Source organism: Cibotium barometz, chromosome 44, assembly GCF_041138505.1.
Source record: "Cibotium barometz isolate CiBa-2024 chromosome 44, ASM4113850v1, whole genome shotgun sequence".
NCBI classification, from domain to species: Eukaryota; Viridiplantae; Streptophyta; class Polypodiopsida; order Cyatheales; family Cibotiaceae; genus Cibotium; species Cibotium barometz.
Window position 1 is genome coordinate 27,311,399 of NC_141089.1, and position 26,451 is coordinate 27,337,849.

Sequence of the window (26,451 nt, forward strand, 5' to 3'; positions counted from 1 at the left end):
AGAAAAGCACGTCTATCAATGAGTGTGCTTTAAAGATCAAGGGCATTGTTGAATCCCTTGGATCTATTAATGTATGAGTGGGATGATGATGATTTGGTGAGTGTCTGTTTGAATGGGTTTGGCAAAGAGTACAAGCCATTCAAGACCTCCATTGCAGTTAGAGAGAATGTTCCCAACTTCCAAGACTTGGTGTCTATGCTGATTATAAAAGAAAATTCTCTAGGTGAGGACTCTTCTTCACAAAGCAAGAACACATCAGAACATGCCTTCTCTAATTCAGGTAGAGGCAAAGGTAGAGATCGTGGTCGAGGCTAAAGTGGTGGCCAACAAGGAAACCAAAATTCTAGACACAACAGTCCAATGATTCACAGCAATCATACACAGGTGGAAGAGGCCAGACTAGAGGCAGGGAGAGCTAAAGAGGCCAAGGTGGTTGGCAAAGAAATCAAAGTACAAATAGCATAGAGTACTATTATTGTGGCAAACCAAGGCACATGACAAAAGACTGCTAAAAAAGTTGTTAACCCATTCCTAGGGTTAACAAGAGCTACTACCATTATCTTATATCAAGAAGTCAAGGTAGATATACCAAAAGGTCATACATTCATGATATGAAGCAATGGTGTCTAAATCTACATTCATGATATGAAGCAATGGTGTCTAAATCTACAACTTGGTCGAGTGCCTGTAATGGTCTTATGGAATGCTTATGGCAATTTCCGGTTTAAGAGCATGCGGTAGTATGTTAGGATGAAGTCCCAAGTGTTATACTTCATGGATAAGTCATTGTAATAGCATTAGGCCTCTTATGAGCCTAAAGTGCCTGGCCGGCCACAATTTAAGTGAGTGTGAACACTTATGGTGGCATATAAGTGAAAATCTCTCATAATACAAGGACTATCCCATTGTACAATAGAGGCTTGCTCTTGCTAATCTCTCTCTAATGCATGCTAGTGTGTGTGTGTGAGTGAAGTGAGGTGAGAGGAGGGATGAGTACACGTAGTGCAATGCGGCCATAGTTCAATGAGTGTGAACACTTATGGCCATGTATATAAGTGAAAATCTCTCATAATACAAAGGACTCTCCCATTGTGCCATAGAGCCTTGCTCTTGCTAATATCTCTCATTAATGCATGCTAGTGAGTGTGTGTGAGTGAAGTGAGGTGAGAGGAGGGATGAGTACATGTAGTGCATCGCGGCGGTGTGACAACGTGCGGGAGGCGCGGTGAAATTGCTTCTCAAGGAGTTGTAGAGCTTGGAGACCTCAAGGGTTACGAGATCGGCCATTGGAAAGATCCTCACGACAATTGCAGTTCACCAGCTAATCTCTTGTTGGATGTGTTTCAAGGGGGGTTTGGGTGAGGCATAACATTTTTGGCGTCGTGCCCCGAACCGCAATAGCACACCTTTTTGGAAGGATGAGGAGAGATGCCTATATTTTTTTGGTGCTATTGTTTGGTTGACATAGTCGGGCCCGTAAATTAGGTTTGAAGGGAATGACAGAGATATGATCATGCGGGTTAATCACGGAGTGGGTCGGTGGTGTCTTCTTTAGGATATGCCAGAGTCAGGCTACGTACCTCCATCACACAGAGGTTGGACACTGCATGGGAGATGATTGCTAGCATCATAGCATGGCACATCTGGAAGGCTAGATGCACTGAGGCCATGGAGGGCACTTTGGTTTATGATACCCAATGCATTTGCAGGATCTGGTGTGATATTATCCACATGCTCATGGCTACTTGGGCTAGAATTCGGGGCCAGCAAGAGAAACCGTGGCCAATTTATGAGAGAATGGGATCATGGCATTTTTTTCACTCGATGTCATATGGGCAGCACAAGGCACCTGATTGGTTGAGATTTCCCCCTTGCTTGGTTTGAAATCTCCCTTTCTGTAAAATTTTTTCATACTTAATAGAAGTCTCTTTTTCGGGAAAAAAATGTTAGGGATGCTTTACAAGAAAAAAAAAGTGCCTACAAAACTTTCATGTTGAATATGTGCTTGCGAGCTTAGCAATGGAGCTGGCTAGAAGATTTTTGAATCCCCGCACTAAAAGCTTCTTGAGAGAGAAGGATAGGATAAAGAATTGATTATCCGGATTGGTTTAAAAAACAGTTTATCATTCGCCGTCAGAACTAACGGCATAGCACCCTCCGTCTGCTAGCGGCGCGACGCCGTCAGCGCCCCCGGCTGACGGCGTTCGCAACCCCTGCTTCCCTTCCCCCCTTGCTCTCTGCAAAGATAAAAACTACGGAGCAATTCGCGGCGATGGATCCTGTTTCTGCTTTGTTTCTTGTTTTTTGGTTCTGCTGCAGGATCTGCGGCCCTTCCCACCTTCTCGCCGATGGTCGATTTGATACCCTACGAGCAAATTTTCGCCTGAATCGGCGTTGTTTCTTAGTACGACCGAACTTTCGCTGCAGGCGGGGCTCCTCCATCGTTGCCACAGTTGAGAAATCCGGCATAGCTGCCCTATCCATGGAGGTAAAGCGCTTCATCCCTTCCTTATTTCGAAGTCTGCAAGCCCTCACCTGGCCTCTGCAAACCCTAATCTGGCTAATCTGCCCTGCCGTAAAGCCTAAGTACGCTCTTTTACCCAGTAAAAACCTAATAAACGTCTTGCGTTATTGCTTTGTCGTGCTTTTTGACGCTGGAAAACCCTAGTCGACTCCTGGTTTGGCAGTCTGCATACCCGAAACCGAAGGGTTTTTTTCCTTCGAAATCTTATCGTTTCTCCGTTTTATTGGACAGGGTTGCCGCTCGAACATAGAAACGGAACGCTTGCCGAGTCTGTGCCATTTCAGTGTGAGATAGGATTAGGGTTAGGGTTTTTACCATGCGCGGGCCATTATGTGTGGTCGCGGCAGGCGCAATAATTCTGATCCTTGGAGGAGGCGTTTCGCTAGGCTTAACTGTCTGAATCTGTACGCAAAGAAATGGCCCAGCAACAGTCTTCTCGGCTTAACCGCCTGCTCACCCTCCTTGACAGTATCCTGAATTTTTCTGTTCAAAAAAAGAAGAAGAAGCAGGGTTCTGTATGCAGATTGCCAATAAAAATTTTATTGCAGTACTCTTGGAAGTAGGGCTTGCTTTTTGTATGCAGATTGCAAATGTATATTTGGCAGTAGGACATGCTTTTTGTGTGCAGATTGAAAGCGTCATGGTATTTGAGTACATTTTGGGAACCTTGACAGCATTGTAGCTGGGTCAACGTTGGCCACTCGGCGGACAGCGGCTAGGCAGCTCGGAGAAATAGCTAGGTCACGACCTGAGGACCTTCATGCCTTGCTCAAAAAGGTAAAGGCTAGTTCAAAATTTTGAAGGGGTGGTTTGGGTTGGTTTTCTTTGGAAAAGCTGGAGAGGGCACGTTTTCTAAGTTTTTGGCCTGTTTTCCAATGCTACAGTCATTTGAATGCTCACTGTTGTGTTATCTGCACTGCAGGTGTGCCCGTTCCTTCACAGTAAAAACTGGGACACACGTGTAGCTGCTGCTGCAGCAGTTGGAGCTATTGCAGAGAATGTGAATCACCTGTCTTTGAAAGATCTCGTAGCCTGTGCACAGAAACATCTGTTAGACATGGGTCATAATTTCAATTTAAATGAGCTTCTGGCTGCCAATTGGATCACTCATTGTAACTCAACTAAAGCTTTATCATTTCATAGGTATGAATTTGCTGTCCAATATGAGCCAACCCTGCAAATAGTCTTTTTGCGCACCAAGGCTGTTATGGAAGTGTCTTGCCTGTAGTAATTCAACTTGTGTGAATGTTTGTACATGTACACGTTGTGTGTGTACTGAGGTGTGGGTGTATATCCCTCTGCTTAAAAATTCAAGTACACAGCCTTGCAGTCATGCACTCATATGGTGTGGATGTATGTCCCGCTGCTTAAAAAGACAAGTTCACAGCCTTGCAGTTGTTTTTATGTATGCTCTCACATGGTGCACCTGCACGTAGGGACATTTACAAACAGTTATGTATGTATATATGCTGGTTGGGTACATGGCACATTTTTATGTTTCTATATGCATGCTCGTGTGTGATAGGCTAACAATACATAGCTGCACAAGTACATTTTCATCTTCTTATGTCTTGTGTCGACTCTCCCATATATGCAATAACAATTTCAACACAAAGTTTGGAAGTGCTTTTGCTGTGTGTTTATGAGAACTTCGCTTTTGGCAGTTTTGACATTCAAAAAGTTATGGACCATGGAGCTCTGCTGCTCTCATCAGGAGGGCAGGTTTGTGTTCCAGTATCTTTTCTTATTGCGTGCATTTGAAATGTGTTTGCACCTTAGAAACACTTTGAAGGTGCTATGTGTTTTGCTTCTTTATTAAAGAAACAAAGGAATTCTCTTAGGAGCTCTTGTTGCTTCTTCAAAGGCGATGTTGTGATACATGCCATTTGATGCATAAGTAAATCACATGGTCCATCTAGTCCATGTGTCACTCACTATCTCTGTGTGGTTGTGTGTGCATGCTGGCATCTTTCTGGTGCTCTTTCGAAAACACACACACACACAGACACAGAGTCTCTCTCTCTCTCTCTCTCTCTCTCTCTCTCTCTCTCTCTTTCTTTCTTTCTTTCTTTCTCTCTTTCCACATGGTTTTTTGCACTCATCTCTCTTTTAAATTTATAAAGGGTAGCACAAGTTTGGTGGCACTTGCTTCTCATTTTGAATGTGTCCATATTTCCATAAATGAAATTCTGGATTTTGAAAGATCTTTGTAAATGTCAGAGTTTAAAGTTTTTGAAAATGGAACTTTGAGAGGCTATATCTAATTTATTATACTCATGTCGACCAGTAACAAGCCTACATGGTTAGCATTTTCAAGTTCACAAATTCAAATGCTGGCTGGTAGACTTTAATAATTACGGTGACTCATTGTCCCTTGCGGACCTTCCCTGCTGCATATCTTCAAGATCCCTAGTGGAGCTCGCCTTGTGCTTATCTTCCAACTCACTACTGTGACGGTGTCTACAAAGAGCTGGTGGTGGAGGATTCATTGGGGACAGCTGAGGAACAATTGTGGCTGTGGAAGAGTTGGAGCCGGGGTTAGTTGGCTGAAGTTTGAATCTGAACTTTTTTTGTGTGTCGGACTATGGGTTAGAAGTAGCACCAATGTTCCTAATAGTAGTGCTCCACTTCGGTTTCAGTTGTTATTGCGGTTGTTTTTAGCTAGAAACTCTGTGTTTGGGTTTGGTCTGGGAATGCATGGACTTTTATTTTCTTGGATTTTTCATGTTTGGTGCAAGATTAACTGCAATGGCAAATGTTTGGGGAGAAAAACTATGGAACTCCCACTGGATTTGATGGTCCAATTCATGGAGGAAGGTGCCTTCTCCTTATCTATTTTTCACAGCTACAGGGTTACTCTGGGTTTGGTCTGGGAATAATGCATGGACTTTTATTTTCTTGGATTTTTCATGTTTGGTACAAGATTAACTGCACTGGCAAATGTTTGGGGAGAAAAACTATGGAGCTCCCACTGGATTTGATGATCCAATTCATGGAGGAAGGTGCCTTCTCCGTATCCGACTTTCGCAGTTACAGGGTTACTCTGGGTTTGGTTTGGGAATGCATGGACTTTCTTGGATTTTTCATGTTTGGTGCAAGCCTAACTGCACTGGCAACTGTTTGGGGAGAAAAACTATGGAGCTCCCATTGGATTTGATGGTTCCAATTCATGGAGGAAGGTGCCTTCTCCTTATCTGACTTTCGCAGAGACAGGGTTACTTTGGTGGCCTTTTTGGCAAAGGTGAGTATGGTTTGCGTGAGTTTTATTGCAAATCTCGAAACTCGTCTTGAAGGCGATCAAGGTATTGTGGTGGCAAGGTGGTCTTCCTCAAAGGTGGCCCATTGGCAATCAAGGTTGCTCGTAATTGGGTCCTTGTTGCCAGGACCAATCTTGCCATGGGATGCCGGCATCACCCATTGAATGAAAGGCAGGGAGTAGCACTTTGTCCTTGTTGGACCCATGAAGGACGAAAAATATGCTTCAAACTAGTGTAACCAAGAATGAAAAGAGTTAGTGTCACCATTTGGTCCATCCATGCTTTCTCATCATGTATGTACATTGGATTGGTGTCCATGGCAGTTGTATATGCAGGGGATTGATGCCACTCATGTGATCCCGTGGACTTGGCTTTCCGTTGGGACTTGTGCCTCTGTGTACATGCCCGGAAATGCCTGGTGGAGTGGTGTTCCATTGGGTCTGGTACTTCGTGTACTTGCTCGGAGCACGTCTATTTTGGTATAGTCGCCTGAACGGGGATTGTCCATACCAATGCTGCATTACATAGCATCTTTATGTGCTTGCAATTGAAATTGCACGTCTATTTTGGTATAGTCTCATGAACGGGGATTGTCCATACCAATGCTGCATTACATAGCATCTTTATGTGCTTGCTTGCAATTGAAATTGCATGATGTTTTCATGCTTGTTTTACCAATGTGTGGTTCCGGGTAAGGGGACGCCCGCCTCGAACCGTGCGTGTGAAACTGTCTGCTGACATGGTTATGTGGCATGTGACAGGTGGTAAGTATTGGTCATAAACCTAGCCTTAGGAGTTAGCACTAATTTATAAGTGAGTGTGTACACACTTCATTAAATTATGACCAGCCCGGTGTTCACACACTGATGTCCCGAGGTGGACAAAACCCAATGTCCACTGCCCAGACCTTATCCCCTTTGTACAAAGGGAGTAACCAGCCATGTCTCCACTCTAGCTTGCTTCACAAAGCACCTGCCTGCCACCTACACTGGACAACTCACCACCTCACTCCTCTCTCTAGAGATTGGCGCCTCCTTGATGAGGGTTGTTGGGCTGCATTTTCTGCACTTTCTCCTTCCCAACTCCATTTCCAAGCTTGCTAAGGTGTTTCTCAAGCTTCCAAGAGTGTTTCCGGATGCTAATCACTCTCCTACACACTCCCAATTACTGAAATTCAGCAAAACAGCTCTCTTTATTGCTGTAATTTCTGGTCTTTTTGCTGAAAATCCTAATTTCAGCCCTCTTTTCTCAAGTTGAACCATAGGGGAAGCTTTCCCAAGGTTTCCTTCATCCTCTTGAAGACTTTTGTCGCGAAGAAATCGACAAATCGAAGTTCTCATCACTCCAAGGACTTCCATCGCGAAGACTTCCGCTGTCATCGACTCTCTACTTGCAATTGGTAAGCTTTTATGCTTAAATATGGAAGCAAGTAGCAGGAGGGAGGAACCGAATTACAAGATCACATACCCTGTGTAGTGTTCTCTTGTCCTACGTGCTCTCTTGTAGAGTGTTGCTACCATGTGTTGGTGGAACAATAGAGAGCAGATGGTAGGGAACATGGGCACTTGAGAGGGTAGTGTGGGTTGCAAGTCTACATCGACAACCACTTGTTTGCAATACTGTATTCATATGCATTGGTATGGAAATTTGGTCAGAAATTTCCATGACACTATGTACTTGATTCTCCCAAGATCAATATACTTTACTTGAGGGAGGGGTTGGCCGTTTCGGCTTATTGTGTGTCTCTTGTCAATTCAGCAAATTACTTCTTGTATTTGAGCAAGTAAGTGTCCATCAAATCTTAGTGTATTTAAGTGTATTAATTAGCATTGTGTTCAATCAAGCTACATTGCTCTTATAGTTGGGGTCGGCTTTTTATCATACTAATTGAACTGGATCTTTTTCGGTACTAGGTAGGTAGTTGACGTGAGGAGTAGGTGTGAGTTGGAAACGTTGGACCACAGTGAAGTCCCTTCGACATCAATTATTCTCAGCCCGCTGGCAATCTTCCTTAGCTTTGCAGCAAGCATCGTTCTTCGCTTGGCATTGGGCCTTCTTTAGCTTGCTACGTTCCTTCTCTGCAAACCGCTCCTGTTCGGGCGTCATGTTACCTATGCTCTTGGACAGCCTCAAATGCTAGTTAGATCCGATCGAGTTTCAAATTGTGATGATGCTCTTTTTTGTGTTGTCCTACTTTAAGAACGTTTTCCACATCTATAGCATACTCTCCATCATGAGATCCATCTACCCTACATTGTGGTAATGCTAGATGTCAGTGCTTAGCCCAACACTGCAGAGCGTTTTCTTTCACATGCTAATGTTAGATGCTAGTGCTTAGCCCAACACTGCTGCGTATCGTTTTCTTTCATGCAATTAGTCCTCAGAGAATATCCCTTGATAGATGCGCTTTAGAAATTGAGATATACAAATGAGAATCCAAACTTCCTTTTTATGTGAAAAACATGTCAAGTTGGGTTCAGGTCCTGAAAAATAATATCAAAAAACATTTCAAATGCTTTAAGATTGTGCCCAAAGGGTGTCCCATCCATGGGTACTGTCACCATTTGGCCACCTAAATGGTCATCTCTAGTTTTTCGTGCCCATTCGTGGCTAGTGTGCGGATCTGAGTGTCCGGGATCCCAGTTCTTTGCGCCCATTTGTGGCTAGTGTGTGGATCCAAGTGCCCAGGATCCTAGTTCTGTGCTTTCTAATGTGCCAAACATGTGTCTAGAAATGGCAATATTGTACTTGTTTCATGACCGGGAGATTTGTTCATAACAAAGTGCACACATTGGAAAGTGCACTTTGTTATGAACAAATCTCCCGGTCATGGTATTGGTTGCAGGAAGAGAGGAATGAGTCGTGCATGAGTTTTCTGTTGTCCACACCAACTTTTGCTACATGGGTACACGGTCACCGGTGCCCAACCGACACACTGACCATCAGGATGCCTGCCAAGTTGGGCCCCGGACACTTTATTAAGTTGTTCACTCAATTTTTAATGAGTGTGAACCTGCAAAGGTTACAAACCTTACAAAGCATTTTAATAGAAAGGTTTAGGGTGCCCGGTGCACTTACCACCTATTCACATGCCACAAAACTCATGAGGATACAGGCCATTCGCACGGTTAACGAGGTAGGCATCTCGGCCCGTGAACTAAACATTCATAGAAGGCACGCACTCGAAAACAGCTCACGTGAAAACAGTTTCAAACATGCAAACAAATCTCCCGTCCCGTGGCATGTACGGGGGCCATGTCATCAATAGGCAGTTGGATTTGTTGCTGTTCCGCCTCCATGTGCTGCTCCTTATTTGTCCATGCTGCTGGATAGCCCTTTTTGGGGCAGGTCGTGCAGATGCAGGGCTATTCTGGGGATCCATAGGGCATGTTTGTGCCTGTGGGTGGCTAAATCATCTACAACTTTGTCTGCTGCTTGGTTTTGTGCTCGGGAGTGACCACCGGTGCTAGTTCTTCGTTTTTAGCATTTCCATTATCGTGAGGATGCAATACTGTGTTGTCTACTTCACTTCTATCTATTCTCTTCTCTCTCTCTCTCTCTCTCTCTCTCTCTACTTTGTGAATTGGATGCTAAAGTTCTCACCACATAAAGGTATAAACAAGGCATTGTTGTGCGTTACCACGATCAACCTCAATGCATGTAACATCAAATTTCACCCTTTGACATGTGCCTCTATGTCCTTCTGCATACCTGGCCAAAAGAAATACTACTCAATCATGTGCATAGGACATTATGCCTCTATGACTAGCATCTATGACAAGGTGCTGCTACACTCTATGTATGGCTCGTCGACTTCCCATGCTCTTGCATATGGGATAATCCACCACAACTTCTAGTCATGCGATAACCCGAGAGTAGCTATGAGAATCGCCACCTCCAACAGATATAAAGTTCTTGGTTGCACAATCGTGAAACATAAACAAAGCGTGCTGATTATTAAGTTGTCCCCAAGCTTTCATACAACCCTGTCTTTGCTCTCATGTGGAGTATTCCATTGCACATCGGGAACCATATACACATTGGGCTTCGGTGCATTCACATTATCATGCTTCTTGTTTAGGCATGCTTTTGCTATATGCTCAATTCTTCCACAAGTAAAGCATTTGCCCTCGCACATATACTGCTCTTTCTGCTTAGTAGTGAGACCATAGTTTGCCACTTTGTAGGGATTCGGCCTTCGGACCATTTTTGACTTGGTTTTGGTCCTTTTTAGGTGGTTGTCCACGAATTTGCAGGTTTGGGACAGCCCTCTCTTTGCCTTGAAATGAGAGTTTAGCCTTGTTGAATCGACTCAACTTGAGTTCCAATTGCTCGGTGCTAGTGGCGGCTGCGAATAGTTGTTGTAAGGTGTGACTAGTCACCAAGATACATTTGTAGTAACGCTTTGTACATGGGCTGTAATCCCAATTGAAACCTAAATGTTTAGGGATAGGGCATGAAGGCAATGGGACAAAGTGGAACAAATGCACGTATCACAACACCAGATCTAGAGTGAAGTCAGAGACATGACAAGGTTTTCAGTGAAAAGGTAGCCAAGAAGGAAGGATGACAAGTTTGGGAGTCCGTAAGGAGACAAAGGGATGACGACAGTCATCCAAGGTCAAAGGTTGGAATCCTGTCCCTCATCAAGTTTAGCAGGAGGGGATGTCATGTGCACAGATGGACAGGGCTGGTTTTCCAAGGCTAATCCTTGATCAGGCAGCAGATAAACAGGAGGATCAGGGCAGTAGCAGCCTTGGAGGCTACCGGAAGGCATCTAGATGGATAAGGAACCCGTCGGCCAGGCATAAGAGGGATCGGCTGAATATTAATACTTGTTCGTCCATAGAGTTGATTGACCAGCAGTCGGCCAGTTGAAGTTGCTTCCAAAAGCCTATAAAAGGCAAGTCTTTGCTCATTTGTTATCATCTGACCCCTTTGGGGCAGGTCAAGAGTCAATTTTTAGGGTCTTTAGGTTGTTTTTTGGAAGGCCGAAGGCGACAGTCTTGTATAGTCCTCTGGACAGCTTTTTGTACTATAGTCTATACAATGTATTGAAAATACAGCCATCTCTCTCTCTCTTCTCTTTGTCTTTGTTGGTGATTTGCATCAGGGTTCCTATTCAGCATACTTAGGGCTGAAAGACAACACTTGGAGCTTCTGCGCATGTGACAATTAGGTTTGTTCCAGGCATCCATAGTGCCTGTTTGTGCTTGTGGGCAGAGCCCGTGACCAGGCCATTGATGTTTACATGACATAAATTCACTACAACTCCCCTGATGCTTGGTTTTGCGCACGGAAGTGACCATTGTTGTTAGTTCTTCGTTTTCAGCATTCCCATGAACGTGAGGATGCAATCCAGGCGCTAATACGGGCACACTAGTGATGCATGTGGATTTGGAACACCAATTTTGAGATTGTTTCACTCCAGTGATAGGTCAGGAGTTGATGTGAAAGCTCTACACGGAATCATCACCGACAACATTGTTTGGTATTTGTATTCATCTTTTGTCTATGGCAAATCTAGCCGTGGAACATTGTACAAATAAAATACTTCAATAATATACCTGGTATTGAGGGGGAGGGGGGTGGGGGTTGTGTTCGGCACAGGTTCTGGCCCCAGTGTGGTTTCTTTGAGCATATTTTATTTTTCAGCTTTGTCTATGTTTTGTGTTATTCCCATTTCATGAAGTGTTTTAAGTGATTGTTATTTACAAGACCGTACGCCCAATACGTACTCACATCCAATGGGGTGAATTACAGGTACCCAATGGGCACCTATAGGTCAATTGGCCCCAAATCAGCTACTCACATGTATACACATGATCACTATGATGCTGTGATAGATAGCTAGTCTCTTTTTGAGTTTTTCATCTCTTTTCCATGGACTTGCTGTAATACTCTTGGTCTCATAGACCCGTTGGGTCTTTTGAAGACGTTAATATTATGTACACGGGGTGTCACTACCGAGTGTGCATGATCCCTTTTGAGAGCTAGATGCCCCAGATCTCAGAGGCCACATCTCTCCACCTGGCAGCTGCAGATCTAGGATCTCCTTTGATGACATGGCAAGCTCCCATCATAGAGGGCAGATGTTATGGCTGCTTGCGTTCTATTATGGAGGAGGATCATATCACTGTATGACCACACATTTTCACCATGTAGTATCACATGGATACTTTTGCTTATGTAGCTAGTCTGGCACAGTTTTTTGTTTTCCATGATTCAGTATTCATCATGGATACATTGTGCTACCTTTCTGGTCTCATAGACCCTCTGGCTCTTTTGAAGACGTTAAAATATCTTTCTATTTTTCTTTCTTTCTCTGGTACTATATTTGATTGTTCCAAATTATGCCTATTGAAATCTAAAGGCAGCCATTCAGTGAAGTTTTCAGCGGTTGTAAACTCATCTTGTTGCTGTGCACAGGAGTATGATGTTGGGGTGGATGACAAAACTCCAGCTGAGCGCTTGGCTCGTCAAAAAAAAAACCTAAGCCGGAGACTAGGTGAATATTTTGTGCTTTGACTTCACTAATGTGGGTAATCATTCTTTTGGGTGGTCAATGTTTGTAATTGTTCAAGTATTCATTTAGACTTTCCCCATGGTTTAAATGTGACTCATCTTTTGGTTTGACACATGATATTGCTGGACAGGTCTTGATGGCTGTGAGCAGTTCATGGATGTTAATGACATGATTCGTGATGATGATCTCATGCAAAGAGGATCAAGCAGTGAAAATGGACTGGGGATGTATGGTGGCATTGGTCGCAGCATAGAAGGCAAGCAGGGAGTGCAACAGCTGGTTGCTAATATGGTCACAGTCAACATCCCAAGAAGTCTCAGTGCACGAGAGCGCAACTTATTGAAGCGGAAAGCTAAGGGGTCATTGAAAGATAACCCCAAGGGCTGGTGTGAGGATGATGAAATAGATGAACCTAGTTCCAAACGGGTGAAGAATACAAAGTCTGTTGTAGTGGATAAATCACAAAGTGGCGACAAGGTAGTTAATGAGTTTGTTTGAGAGCTCGACATTGTTTGATGTAATCCTCTCGCCCATCTCGATGGGCACTTCCCCTTGTGTCTATTCTGTGTAAGCAGCCTAAGTGTTGTCTTTTGCAGATCTTGATGGAAGCAGTTCTTGATGAAGATATTGTTGGGCTATCTGGTGATGGACACTGGCCCTTTGGTCATTTTGTGGAGCAGCTCATGCATGACATGTTTGACTCTGGTTAGTTATTTGACATTGTTTGCATGTGATCAGAGAATCTGAACAGTCTTCCAAAAATGCAAAAAAAAGAAATCATCCCATTCATTTAACTCTCTCTTTTTAATATATCTCTCTTTTCTATATCATTTCAGTGTGGGAGATCCGGCATGGGAGCATTATGGCGTTGAGAGAGATTCTTAGCGTCCAAGCAGCATGTGCTGCTGTTGAAGTTACTGATTTCGACCTGGACTCAGATGGAAAGGTGGATGTCGATGATGACAGAAAAGACAAGATGGCATCTCCGACAAGAGAGAAGGAAATAGATTTAAATGTAGGCTTGGCTTTTGAAGATAGTTCTGATCTGAAGAGAGTGAAGCTGGATGAGAGCTCTGGTCATGGGTCTCAAGAGGGCAATGAATTCGTCCCTGCAGAAGGAAACACCATAAAGTTAAAGCAGGAGTGGTTGGATTCTTCCACAACTGCTCTCAAGACTGATCCAAGTCATGCAACAGCCAAACCTGAACTGGACTTAAATGAAGATATAAAACCTGACCCATTTCTGGATGGAGTCGTCGAGATTCCTAAAAACGTTATATGTAGGGAGAAAGGGCTTCCAAGTGTCATGGATGCGCTTTCTAGTCTTCCAGAAGGCAGTAGAGCCCTCAAGATATATAGAGCAACAGAACAGGCTTGGGGTTGTAACACAGAATTTTTGCAGGATTGTGCTATACGGGTTCTCTGCATTTTCTCCTTAGATCGGTATGTTTTATTATTTTGATACAAGGGTGATATATTCGTGTAAAATTGTTTTCTCTGTGGATGAACAGGCATTGGTCCTCAACCCCTAGATCCTAAGCCTAAATTCTATAGCTTGGTTGCTTGTGTCTTGAGTCTTTACTAGAATCTGCTTTCATAATTGTGATGCGTTACGTTTCATGTGCCATTCCAAAAGAAACCTAACCTCGCAACATTCTCTTCTGTAGTTTTGGTGATTATGTCTCAGATCAAGTAGTTGCACCAGTTCGGGAAACTTGTGCACAAGTCTTGGGGGCGCTGCTTAAGCAGATGCACCCGCGCTTAGTTCACGAAACCCTCAGCATTCTCCTACAGATGCAGGTGGGGTTCAGGTCTGAAAAATAACTGAGTCACCAGAGTTTTACTTTGCTAGACTGTATGAATCAAGGGGCTTGAATTCAGCTTTGTTGAGACCATCTTATTTTCAATTTTGTTCTCAGGGTTGTCCAGAATGGGAGGTCAGGCATGGAAGTCTGCTGGGGATAAAATACTTGGTAGCTGTTAGACAGGTACTAAATCTTCAGCGATATGTTTAATTGACCTGTTTGCTGCTGCTAGGGTTCAGTAAAACATTTAATGGGTTGATTCACTTCAGGAAATGCTATCTGAGTTACTTCCTCGAGTTTTGCCCGCGTGTATAGCTGGGCTTGAAGATAGAGATGATGATGTCAGAGCTGTGGCAGCAGAAGCATTGACCCCAGCTGCAACAGCCATAGTGGCATCTGGAGAAAGTGCAGTCAATACCATTCTTCTCATGCTCTGGGATATTCTTTTAGATCTAGATGATCTCAGCCCTTCAACTAGCAGGTATAGCAGCATCTCTGCTGAAATACACAAAGCTCAGAGTATGTACACTGCTTAGATCTATGTACACTGCTAAAATTTTGCCAGAGCTTATCCTGGACTCGGTTCTGCAGCGTGATGCACCTGTTGGCAGAGTTATATACACAACAGGAAATGGCACCCAGGACTTCTATGGAAAGGCTTGAACCGAGACCTATGCTTGATTTGAATGAGGCCATTCAACTAGATGATGAATCTGAAGATGAGACAAAACAGATGGATGACCCTTCTTTGCTATCAACACTGGCACCTCGGTTGTGGCCATTTATGAGGCACAATATTTCATCGGTTCGCCATGCAGCCATTTCCACACTGGTGCGCCCTGCACTAAATGCGGAGAATCCCATCTCATATGTGTTATCATTTCATAAAAGTGTCAAGACCTTTTTCTACTGGCTCTTATAGGATATTTTTCCTTAATTACCCTTGTCTATATGGTTGAAGTTGAAGGTAGACATGTCCTTGGTTGCACCTGTTGGGCCAATGGCAACTTGATTAGGGATACCAAAGCATGGAGTCTACAGTGTACATTGTTAATGATTTGTATTGATATCAGATAAAGTGAGGTTCGAGTGAGGTGTCATATTGTGTATGCATGCAAATTAGTAGTTTGCATTATTGGTAATGGTATTAGCTGAAAATCTGTTTTCTCTCTCAATTCTAGGAGCGAATCCTTGAAGCTGGTAAGAAGTCTGCCACTGGATTCTCTTGGTTGGTCCCTATATTGGGTGATGCACTGCGCTTGGTCTATCAAAATCTATTGCTTGAAGCAGATGAAGCTATTGTTGAGTGTTCCAAGCGTGTTTGGAAACTCTTGCTTCAGGTATGAGCACTGCAACACAAACAGTATTGTCAGTGAGACTGAGCACTTGGCAAAAACTGAACTATATGCTTACCATTGTTACTTTCAGAGCCCGAAGAATGACTTGACAGCAGCTGCTGAGAAATTCTTCCCCTCTTGGCTCAAGCTGGCTAGCACTGCTACTGGTTCTCCCTTAGAGACGTCCAAGATGTTTTCTCCAACATCACTGCCTAGAAGAAGCCATGCCAGAGCTGCTGCAAAGCTCAGGGCAGTTAAAGGGGAGAGTTCAGTCTCTGGAGATGCTACCTACCATCGCAACAAGGATGAGGCTAGGAATTCAGATTCCTCATTTGCTGTTGGGGTTGTTTCGAAAGTTGTAGTTGGTTCAGACACAGAAAAATCAGTCGTGCAGATGAGGGTATCTACATCTTTTGCACTTGGAATCATGGCAGCCTCACTGCCATTTTCTTTGTACAGTACAATAGTCGAAGTTCTTATGAAACATATTTCTTCTATCTCTGGGGTTCAGCGACAGGTATCGGTATTACTCAGTTATCCAATTCAAAAGAGTAGAAAATTGTTTGGTATTTGTGGGTGTGAACCTAAGCCACACCTTAACCTTTTGACCTCACTCCAGATGTCTGTTATCAGGTTGCATCTATGGTTTTGATATCGTGGTTTGGAGAGTTAAGAAAGAATGCCAGTGATTCAAACTTTGTTCAGGCTGTTGGAGCTACCAAAACGCTCCGTTCACAGCTTCTAAATCTGCTAGCCTGCTGTGATCCTGCTTTCCCCACCCCTGATTCTCAACTACCTTATGCTGAGCTAGCAAGAACCTATGCAAAAATGCGGGGTGAAGCAGCATCATTAATAAAGCACGCAGAAGGTGCTGGAATAAGCTTAAAGGAGTCTACATCAGGGCTTCCACCTTTGGAAGCTATTGGTGCAGAGGCTGCAATAGATATAGCAATGAAGGCCACAGCTGACGGCTTATGTGTTCATGGCTCCATTGATGACAAGCAGAATTCTGGTCTGGATTTTGTTGAGTCATTAAGACAACGTCTGCTAGCTACAGCTGGCTACTTGAAATTGTTACAGGTATGCAGTGAACTCTTCTTGTGCCATATCAACACGAGAGAAACTGTTATGATTTCACCAGACAATCAATGCATTCTGAATGTCAAGTGCACCTTGTCCTTGTATTCACCATCCTCTTTTGATTTATGGGAGGACTATGGGCTTCATCACTTACCAGGCTAACTTGATCACCCAATTCCTTAGTTCTGGCCCATCTTCCCTTTTCCTGTCACCATCTTTTCTTCTCCTCTTTCCTCTTTACTAATAGCATCAGAACCTGAAGTGTGGTAAGGCTGTGCTTGTTTTGTGCAGCAACATGCCATTTTAACTTTGTAAGGAAATTCACTTTCTGTTAATGTTTACATGTCTGTAGTAAATCATGAGAGTTACTTTACTCTAATTACGTATTCATTTATTTACTCTCTGGAGATGGGTACTCAAAGTTAGGAATGTATAAACCTGAGGAAATGCACTGGCCATAGGAGGAGACGAAGGAGACTTACAACTGGAGTAGCCAAGTAAAAGCTCAGAGCTGAAGCCACATCAGCTCAGTATCTTCTCCATGTTTAAGCAGCTGCAGTAGCCAAGGGCAGAACACCAGCAGTAGCGAATGTTTCAGCATAGGCATATGCAGGAGTTTGATCCTTATGGAAGGCAAGGGTGACCAGCAGGGAAGAAGCTATGCTTCTAGGAAAATATGAAGGACTGGCTGAAGGAGTTGAATGCACTTTTTCACCTTGCACTGTGGTTATTATATTTCTTTTGCAAATAACCTAATTTTGTCTGTCTGTTTTGTCAGAGCAATTTGCATGTGAGTGTTCTGGCATCTGTGGCTGGAGCCGTAGTATGGATGGGAGAGCTACCTGTCAAACTTAATCCAGTTATTCAACCGTTGATGGCAGCAGTAAAAAGAGAACAGGTTTGGTACTACTATTCAGTTTTTACATGTATATTATCAGCATGTGTAATGTTACCTGCTGGGACCTGAAATTCAACGGACTTTTGACAGGAAGACATACTTCAACAGTTGGCAGCTGATGCATTAGCAGAAACCATTGCACAGTGTATAGGACGGAAGCCCAGCCCAAATGAGAAGCTGACCAAAAACATATGCACTCTTACTTGTGCTGATCCAGTTGAAACCCCCCAGGCAACACAAGCTAATGCAACATCCATTAACCTTGATGACATTGAAACTTTCAAAACTGCTGGATCTAGGCAACGGCTACAATCTGTGTCGACTGCAGAAGAAAGGTTGAGGATGGAGGGTGGTATCACCAGGCGTGGTGCAGAGTTTGCGTTAAAGTCATTATGTGACAAGTTTGGTGGTTCACTGTTTGAAAAGCTGCCAAAGCTTTGGGATTGCTTGACTGAAGCTCTGAATCTGTGTGCCTCAAATGAAATAGAGGGAACAGAAGCTTTGAGCTGTACAGGGACCCTTGATCAACAAGGGGAACCCCAAGCACTGATCAATAACCTTCAGGCAAGTCCTGGATCTAGCATGAGTTGAACTGAGCTATTCTTAGTCTCTATTGTCTGTGTTTTCTGGTCTAGAAGTACACATGATTTACATTTGAAGGAGTTCGTTTTGCAGGTTGTCTGCTCCATCACCCCTGTTTTGGATAAGAGCTTACAGTCTAAGCTTGTAATGCTTTTGCCTGCCATATTTGGTTGCGTCCGGCATGTACATGCAGCTGTTAGATTGACTGCAGCAAGGTGTATAACAGCTATGACAAAAGCTTGGAGAGAACCATTGATGGCAGCTGTTTTGGAAAACGGTGTTCCTATGATTGATGATTCGTTCTTGGTTGAGGCCAGACAAGGTGCAAGCATGCTCCTGATGTTTCTTGTTGAAGGTCTTGGGGCAGACTTAGTACCTTATGCACCCTTCTTAGTTGTTCCTTTATTGGGATGCATGAGTGATACTGATGCCATTGTAAGGCAAAGTGCTACACACAGCTTTGCTGCCCTGGTTCCTTTGCTTCCTCTGGCCAAGGGAGTGGGTCCACCACCGGGGCTTAATGATTCCTTGTTATCACGAAGCACAGAAGATGCAAAGTTTTTGGAACAACTTCTTGATAACAGTCGTGTCGATGATTACCAGCTTTCAGTAGAGCTGAAGACTCCTTTAAGAAGGTAATGTATGCTCCAATGTGTCTTTTTGTCTTTCCTTGTTTCAAAAGCAGCTTAATTTCAAATTTCTTATGCAGGTATCAACAGGAGGGTATCAATTGGCTAGCGTTTTTGAAGCGCTTCAAGCTGCACGGCATCTTATGTGATGACATGGGTCTTGGAAAAACATTACAAGCTTCAGCTATAGTAGCATCTGACATTGCAGAACGTCTAGAAGCGCAAAGATCTGCCTCAGAGCTAAAGCTCTTTCCATCTCTAATTATATGCCCTTCTACTCTAGTTGGTCATTGGGTGTTTGAGATAGAAAAGTTCCTGCAAACATCAATCATCAGTCCTTTGCAATATATAGGGACACCTCAAGATCGCCTTAAATTGCAACCCCAGATCAACCAGCACAACCTTATTGTAACATCGTACGATGTTGTGCGCAAAGATGTGGAATTTCTTTCAAAGTTTGTTTGGAATTTCTGCATCCTGGATGAAGGTCACATCATTAGAAATTCAAAATCTAAGGTTACATTAGCAGTCAAGCAGTTAAAAGCAGAGCATCGCTTGATACTGAGTGGCACCCCCATTCAGGTATTGTTTACAGTTCGGTTTTGAGATTTCCAGATGCCAGTACTGTTTCACAAACATCATTCAAATCTTAGAAAGAAGAATTTAGCTGTGTGAATCTTTGAAGTAGTAGATACGTTTGCTTTGACACATGTAATCTGTGACTGTTTTGTCAGGTCTTTAAACTAATACTTGCATGGTCTTTGTTTGCTGGCAGAATAATGTGCTGGAGCTTTGGTCTCTTTTTGACTTTCTCATGCCCGGCTTCCTTGGAACAGAGCGGCAGGTACTACACATTAGTGCATGCTTGGACATGCTAGTAGTGTTTTTGCATTGCGTTGATAACCTCTTGAAATGAACAAAGGGCCAACTGTCTTAAATGAAAATTTGTAATGAAAACATTGTAGATAGTCAAATAATTATGTTCAATCAATTCTGTCATTGGACCTTTTAATGCAACCGTAAAGATAACGTGTCATGACTGAGCCATGTCTCGCGGCACCATGTGCCTCCTGGGCACACTGGTGGCAAGTAGAATGCTATACATTTGTTTCTCGATGGATAGTGCTCTCATCATAAGCGGGAGTATATGATGGAGGTTGGGTTGGAATTGTGCTGTTGACACTTGCAAGAGGCACGGAAGTCTTTTAAGTTTCTGGAAGTGTGGGACATAGTCTTCGAGAAGTTCAGCTATTGGCTTGTAGAGCTGCATGTTTATGTCAGTATTGTACATAAAAATTTACAGAAAGCTTTGCAAGTTTTTATATAAGATTGAAGGCTTCAATCAAATTTCTTGATATCTGTATTGCTGAATCTAGGGGGTTTGATGTTATCTGATCATTGGCTTGTTTGTTCCTTTTTTTTTGGTTGCAGTTCCAGTCTACCTATGGTAAGCCAATATTGGCAGCAAGAGATGCAAAGTGTTCAGCTAAGGAGGCAGAGGCTGGTGCACTCGCCATGGAAGCCTTACACAAACAGGTATCCTCAAAATTCTTTTTGACAGCAAGAACTCGTCCTTCATGTCCATGAATCAAATCCATTTATTCATCCAGTGTTTCAACTCTACTTTTGGATTGAAGGTGATGCCTTTTCTTCTGCGCCGCACCAAGGATGAAGTTTTGGCTGATCTTCCACCAAAGATAATTCAAGACAGATACTGTGACCTAAGCCCTCTTCAACTGAGGCTTTATGAAAAGTTCTCACATTCTCAGGCGAAAGCTGAGGTAGCAAACCTTGTGCAAGAGTATGGTGTTTCAGGTGACGCCGAAGAGTCAGGTTCCAGGACATCAACACACGTTTTCCAGGTTCTTTCCTCCTTAAAACATGAGTTGCTGGCTTGTAGGCTGGTTAATGCCCAGAATGCCTGCCGGTAGCCACAGTTGAAGCATCGTTTTGGTTGCAAGAAGCAATTTGTGCTCAAGCTGCAAAATAATGTCTCTTTCAGGCACTCCAGTACTTAAGGAAGCTTTGCAGCCATCCATTGCTCGTTCTAGATGATATACAGCAAGATCAAGTTGGTTCCTTGCAATCAGATCCTGGCAAAGATGCTAAGCTTAATCTGCATGAACTGCACCACTCTCCCAAACTACTGGCCCTCAAGGAGATTCTGGAGGAATGTGGCATAGGTTCTCAATCGGGAAGTGGTGAATTTCCTGCTTTTAGTGAAGGCGGGCAGCATCGTGTACTCATATTTGGACAACTGAAAGTAAGTCAAGCTGTTTGTTGTCTAGTAACCGCAAAAGACTAATTAAGGTTTCATATGCTAGGAATAAGTGAGTTTTTTAGCTTGCAGTTGGAGTCACGTTTGTTTGTTTTGATTGTGCAGAGCTTTTTGGACATAATTGAGAAGGATCTTTTCCAAACCCACATGAAGGGGTATGCTACTAATCTGTTGAAAGTAATTAGCATGCGACTAGCTGTGCTCTTGTTTTGGCATTTATTCACTTGGACTGACTCAGTATTGACTTCTTTGCAGTGTGACATACTTACGATTAGATGGATCTATAGAACCCGATAAACGGTTCGACATAGTCAAAGCCTTCAACTCTGATCCAACCATCGATGTACTTCTTTTGACAACACATGGTAATTCTCAAGCACCTGTTTTTGTGGCTTGAAAAGTTTCAAGAGGATGCATCATAGATACTTTATACTCGTGGGGTTGACTGCAGTGGGAGGCCTTGGTCTGAACTTGACAACAGCAGATACTGTTGTTTTTATGGAGCATGATTGGAACCCCATGCGGGACCTTCAGGTACAATTTAATGTTGTGATGCTCAAAGATCTATATCATCCCTATAGCAAGAGAGGGGGTTCATTATGTAAAACTACACTCGTTGACTTGATGGCCTTTTTGGTAGGCAATGGACAGAGCACACAGGTTGGGACAGAAACGAGTTGTCAATGTCCACAGGCTAATCATGCGAGGCACGCTGGAGGAAAAGGTCATGAGTTTGCAACGATTCAAGCTCTCAGTTGCCAATACTGTTGTAAATGCCGAGAATGCAAGCCTTGATAAAATGGATACTACTCAGCTGCTTGACCTTTTTACGATGTCAGGGACTGGAAAGGTATGGTTACTCCTAAGCTGTTCTGAGAATTCTTTGGAAACTTTTAAAAGAAAATGATACATCTGTGGATATTTTTGTGCAGAGCCTTGAGAAAGCAAAGCATCCTGGAAATGAGGAGGATCAGTCTGTTGCCACGGCTGGACGAGGTGCTAGCAAGGGTTTGAAGGCAATGCTGAATGGACTAGAGGAACTCTGGGATCAATCACAATACAATGAGGAGTATAATCTGGACCAGTTTGTGACGCGCCTTAATGGATGAAGTTTCCAGGCCACCTGGTGCCCCTTGTATCATGCTTCATGTGTACAAATTGGAAAAGAAATTTTGGGAGTCATTTTGGGTAACAGGAGGGGGCACTGCCTTTGAATGTAAAATAAATTACAGTTGTGGCCAAGCTGTGCCCCCACTTCTGTATAGAGGGTAAGGTAGGGTAGCTGGGTAAAAGTGGGAGCAAGCCTTGTATGCATCATTGTGAATATGAAGGCAAATTTATTGAAGGTTCAATCAACTTGTTTCAACCTGAGCTCTAGCTGGATCTTCCACTCTATGTAATGATATGGTATAGAAAGTGGGGGGGATAGGAAAACTAAAAGTTCTCCCTGGGCACAGATGCTAATGATGTATCGTGAAAAACATAGTGGAGGTGGCCTTGTCCAAGGAGGAAGACAAGAAAAAGTTCTACAATTGTGAGCGTATAATTTAGTTTTTCTGCACTCATTGCCTTCAAAAGGTCCTCGGTTCTTTGTTCGATATAATCAAGCGTGTGAAGCATAAAAAAGGACACAAGAGCAAGACATTGTGTTCTTGGAGGAGTAATTGTCTCTCTCCTTAAACACAAAGCACTTGTTGCTATGCTATCCCGGCTGATCGAGATTGATGAGATGTGAACACCCAGGACTTCATCCACACGTGTCCTCCTCCGTGTGAGTTGTGGGTCACTCAGGGAGGCACTGTCTATTGACCTTCCTTGATGCCTATGGCTTTATAGTGGATGTCCCATTAAACATCTCCCATGGGTTTGGATGAGTGGGAATGGATTGATGCAACCAATCCCTTGAAGAGTTTACCTTTTTTAGTCGCACTGTGAGGAATGCCAAACTGCTACTACTTGGTCAGATTCAGAGGATTCCTACCCTCGGGCCACATTGGGAAAGCTTTGGGATTACTCCCTGGATTCAGAAGAGGTTTTACCATCAGCTTTGGCACTCTAAAAACGAGGAGCCAGATATCCTATTTCTTCTGGTTATTGCTACACGGTGGTCTCCATGTTAACCAACTGAGAGTTATCTTTGGTGCGGATCCAGCTTGCCTTCAATGCTTGCCTCTGAGACTTATAACATTGTCTTGGGGGTTGCAGAGTTGCCCAGAGGATACGGAGCTCCATGGCTCAGCTTTGAGGCAACTGAGGAGGTACTATCTACATCCCTTGGGGCTATATTGCTTGGCTCACTCAGTCTGGACCACAGGTTTTCTTTGAGGGCAAGGACATTATGACTCTGCCATTATGATCCTCAGAGAGAGGACCCAGAGCTGCACACTTTGGGGGTCCCTCATCCACGTTTCACATCGACCTTGGGGAGACTTGTACCACCGAGGTGATTATTGCCAGCATCAATGCCTGGCAGATACTGAGGGCTAGATGCATTGAGGGGGTCAAGGGCACCCTGATTTATGACACTTGGTGCATTTGTACCATTTGGGAGAGATTATTCATTCCATTGTGGCCAATTGGGCCTGTATAGAGGGACCTTCTAGATCAGCGTAGTCAAAGCACAATCTCTTCATGAGGGTGTGGTATCATGGGATTTCTTCAATTCGACTCCCAGTGGACTCTCTTGGCATCACCACGCCCTTGATTGGCTTCGATTACCTTACACTTTGTGATGAGGATTTCTGAATTTTGCATTGATTCTTTTGAACTTAAGATAAGTCTCCTTGGAAAAAATAGTACTTACTACCCTATTGAAAGTGATACACATCTTTCAACACTAATGCCTCTAATGAATAGGATTATTTTATGATAGTGTGTAGTGTGTAGTAACTCATATCTTTTGATATTAATGTTACTAACAAGTAGAATTCACTTTAGTGAATGATTGCAACTTAAGGATTTTGGTCAAGGTTTTTCCAATAAAATCATTCAAACACCTTGACATTATAAGTGCCTTTCCGTAGCTCTCTTCAATATGAAGTTCAATACTATGCACGCTATACTTGGTTCATTGTTATTGTTTTGCTCTCACCAAAGCCATTAGTGAACTTTGATTTGGTAGGGTCAAGAACTGTGTGTAGCTTTTACTTTTTCCTTAGATGTTTTAATGGTGGGATATGACGCTTATTACATGGTTAGGCTAGATTGACTAGGGTTGTTACTCGAGAATTAGTTTAGTAATCCTCGAAAAGTAACACCATGATTGGAATAGAGGGTGGGTGAATGCTTCAAGAATTTGATATGTTTGGGTATTACTTTTTGTGAGAATCGTTGAGACTTATTGCTATGCAATAACCTTACAAGGCCAACACAAGAGTTATGGATAGTTGGTGTCATCTATTTCATTCGACAAAGCAATGGCCGAAAAATGAGGAAGTACATTGTATGACTCATGAACAAGTGATGTTTTCTTGTGGGTTAGTTCAATAGGGGAGAAGATATGTTTCCTCATACTATGGCTGGTTCAATTTTGGGAAAATCCAATTCAAGTTGGTGGGATAAAGAGAAAATGGTTCTCGAGATTTTTTCAAAATTGGTTATATGCTTGTACAAGTATATATTGTAAATGCTTGTTCAAAAATTACCTTTCCTCTTCAATCCCCTTCAACCCTTGACAAGAAGGATTCATGTAAGAAGAAGTTTCCCCCAACCCTAGTCAGATTTAAAGTTAGGTTGGTTACACGCAACATGCCTAGCCTTTGCCCACACCTTTTTTAGCCAACAATCTAGCAAAAGGGGAAGATCTCGCCCTCCCAATCCCTCATGGACATAAGGTAACCACACCCAAGTGATTGTTGAGGGTAGGCCAACAAAACTACTACTTGCATGCGAAAAGGAAAGGCTAACTGATCCATCAGAACTGTCTCTACAAAGCAAAGAATCTTCACCTCACATCTGGCAAAGCAATTGCTTTACCCATACCAAGCAACAACATAACACTATCTCCGATCATCTACAATCCACAATCTCATTTTGCAATTGATTTGTCAAATCAATTGTTGCTTCCCCTTAGTCCAAAAATCCACCAAATAGGAATATAGATGTATCGAGAAACCCAGCATGCAGTGGGTCCTAACATCCCATACCACCAGGATACACTCCATACAAGACCCTCTTTAGACATACGATTAAGTAAAGAGTGATCAATTCCTTCCCATCTCGCCTTGACACAACCAGGCTCCCACCTGAAGGACACTGACTTTTAGGTTAGCCCATAACATCAATCTTCCCTATATGATATTCCCTCTTATTTCCTCCCATAATCCAGGGGCTACCACAAGTATAGATGGCAATCTTGCCCCAAATAAAGATCATGATGTTGTTGTCATAAGTATAGAACACTATTCACGATAATCCTGCCTTAAGTAAAACTGTGTCTGTCACTAGCCCAAATCGTGTTGGTCAGATCTTGATTATACTGCCACATGTAAATCATATATACCTGAGTTCAAAACTCGGAGTCTCAGGGAATGCTATCTTTACCCAGAATAGTACCATTTCTCAAAAGAAACCATAAATCCCATATGAAGTTGGTGAACCCTCCCAAGGGACCAATCATAAAACCCACTTCCACCTTTGTACCTACACACCAAAAAGAAACTAAAGCCCCATTCATCCTTGGATAATCAAGTTCTATACAAGAACCCTATCTCACACGCAATCGTGATGGAACAAAGGTAGCGCCTAAATCTGAGATGGAACAAAGGTAACAAGTTTCTCATCTTGAAATCTGAGATGAAACAAAGGTGCATCCCAAAATGCTCCCTAAGGAAAACCCACTACCTTTACAACATGCAAGGACTCCACAACAAATGCCATTTAACACTTGTTACGATCTTGGGCTAGAGTACATATGTGAGCCAAAGGCATCTAAAAATCAAGTATAGGCCATACCATCAATGCTATGCATATCACACATCCACATATGTTATCAATTTCAGGTAACCACTTAGATACTAAAACATGGTACCAATCCAACTCTGTAAGATAAACCCGAATCTAGGTCTATAAAGGGATCTCTACTCTAGAGGACCCAAATTTGAACATTGTAAAAGTACCAATATAATCACCAGTAAACCTAGTGCACCTCAAGGAAAACATGACACAATGGCCCATCCTCACCATGATGACAACAATAAGTTATCCATGGTTATCATCAATGTAATCTTCTGGACAAAAGCCAAGACATGCTTCCCTTGAAGTCAAAATTTATCAAAAAATAACTGTTAAAATATGCAAGTGAATGGGTGTGTGCGGAAACAAGCCCTTAGCAAGAGACTGTAAAAGGGAGTCTGTAATTAAGTGGGTAACAGTGAAAAGGTAAGAGAAATCTACTGATGAGAGAATCAAGGGTAGCATGAGTGAATATAGGGGTGTGGAAAGATTCTAGGAAAAGGTGCCCCCAAATGTAGGGGAGGTGACACAAATCAAGGAGAAATCAGTGGGATTAGATGCTTGGCATCTTGTGCATGTAAA

The 26,451-nt window shown here is 43.1% G+C and overlaps 1 protein-coding gene across 1 annotated transcript; it reads left to right on the forward strand.

The window, feature by feature from the left end:
- Positions 1 to 2,233: 2,233 nt before the first annotated feature.
- Positions 2,234 to 22,272, forward strand: LOC147613141 (TATA-binding protein-associated factor BTAF1-like). Its single transcript, XM_086782427.1, has 29 exons — positions 2,234 to 2,488; positions 2,756 to 2,992; positions 3,207 to 3,301; positions 3,447 to 3,667; positions 4,189 to 4,246; positions 12,211 to 12,289; positions 12,438 to 12,784; positions 12,904 to 13,012; positions 13,144 to 13,750; positions 13,975 to 14,107; positions 14,227 to 14,295; positions 14,382 to 14,593; positions 14,704 to 14,944; positions 15,294 to 15,452; positions 15,541 to 15,966; positions 16,083 to 16,529; positions 17,308 to 17,427; positions 17,518 to 17,991; positions 18,103 to 18,644; positions 18,719 to 19,220; positions 19,414 to 19,482; positions 20,070 to 20,174; positions 20,276 to 20,500; positions 20,641 to 20,901; positions 21,022 to 21,071; positions 21,172 to 21,281; positions 21,368 to 21,450; positions 21,557 to 21,766; positions 21,849 to 22,272. Exons 2-29 carry the CDS (start codon positions 2,941 to 2,943, stop codon positions 22,023 to 22,025), a joined length of 6,183 nt encoding a protein of 2,060 aa, XP_086638553.1. The 5' UTR covers positions 2,234 to 2,488; positions 2,756 to 2,940; the 3' UTR covers positions 22,026 to 22,272.
- The last annotated feature ends 4,179 nt before the right edge of the window (positions 22,273 to 26,451 follow it).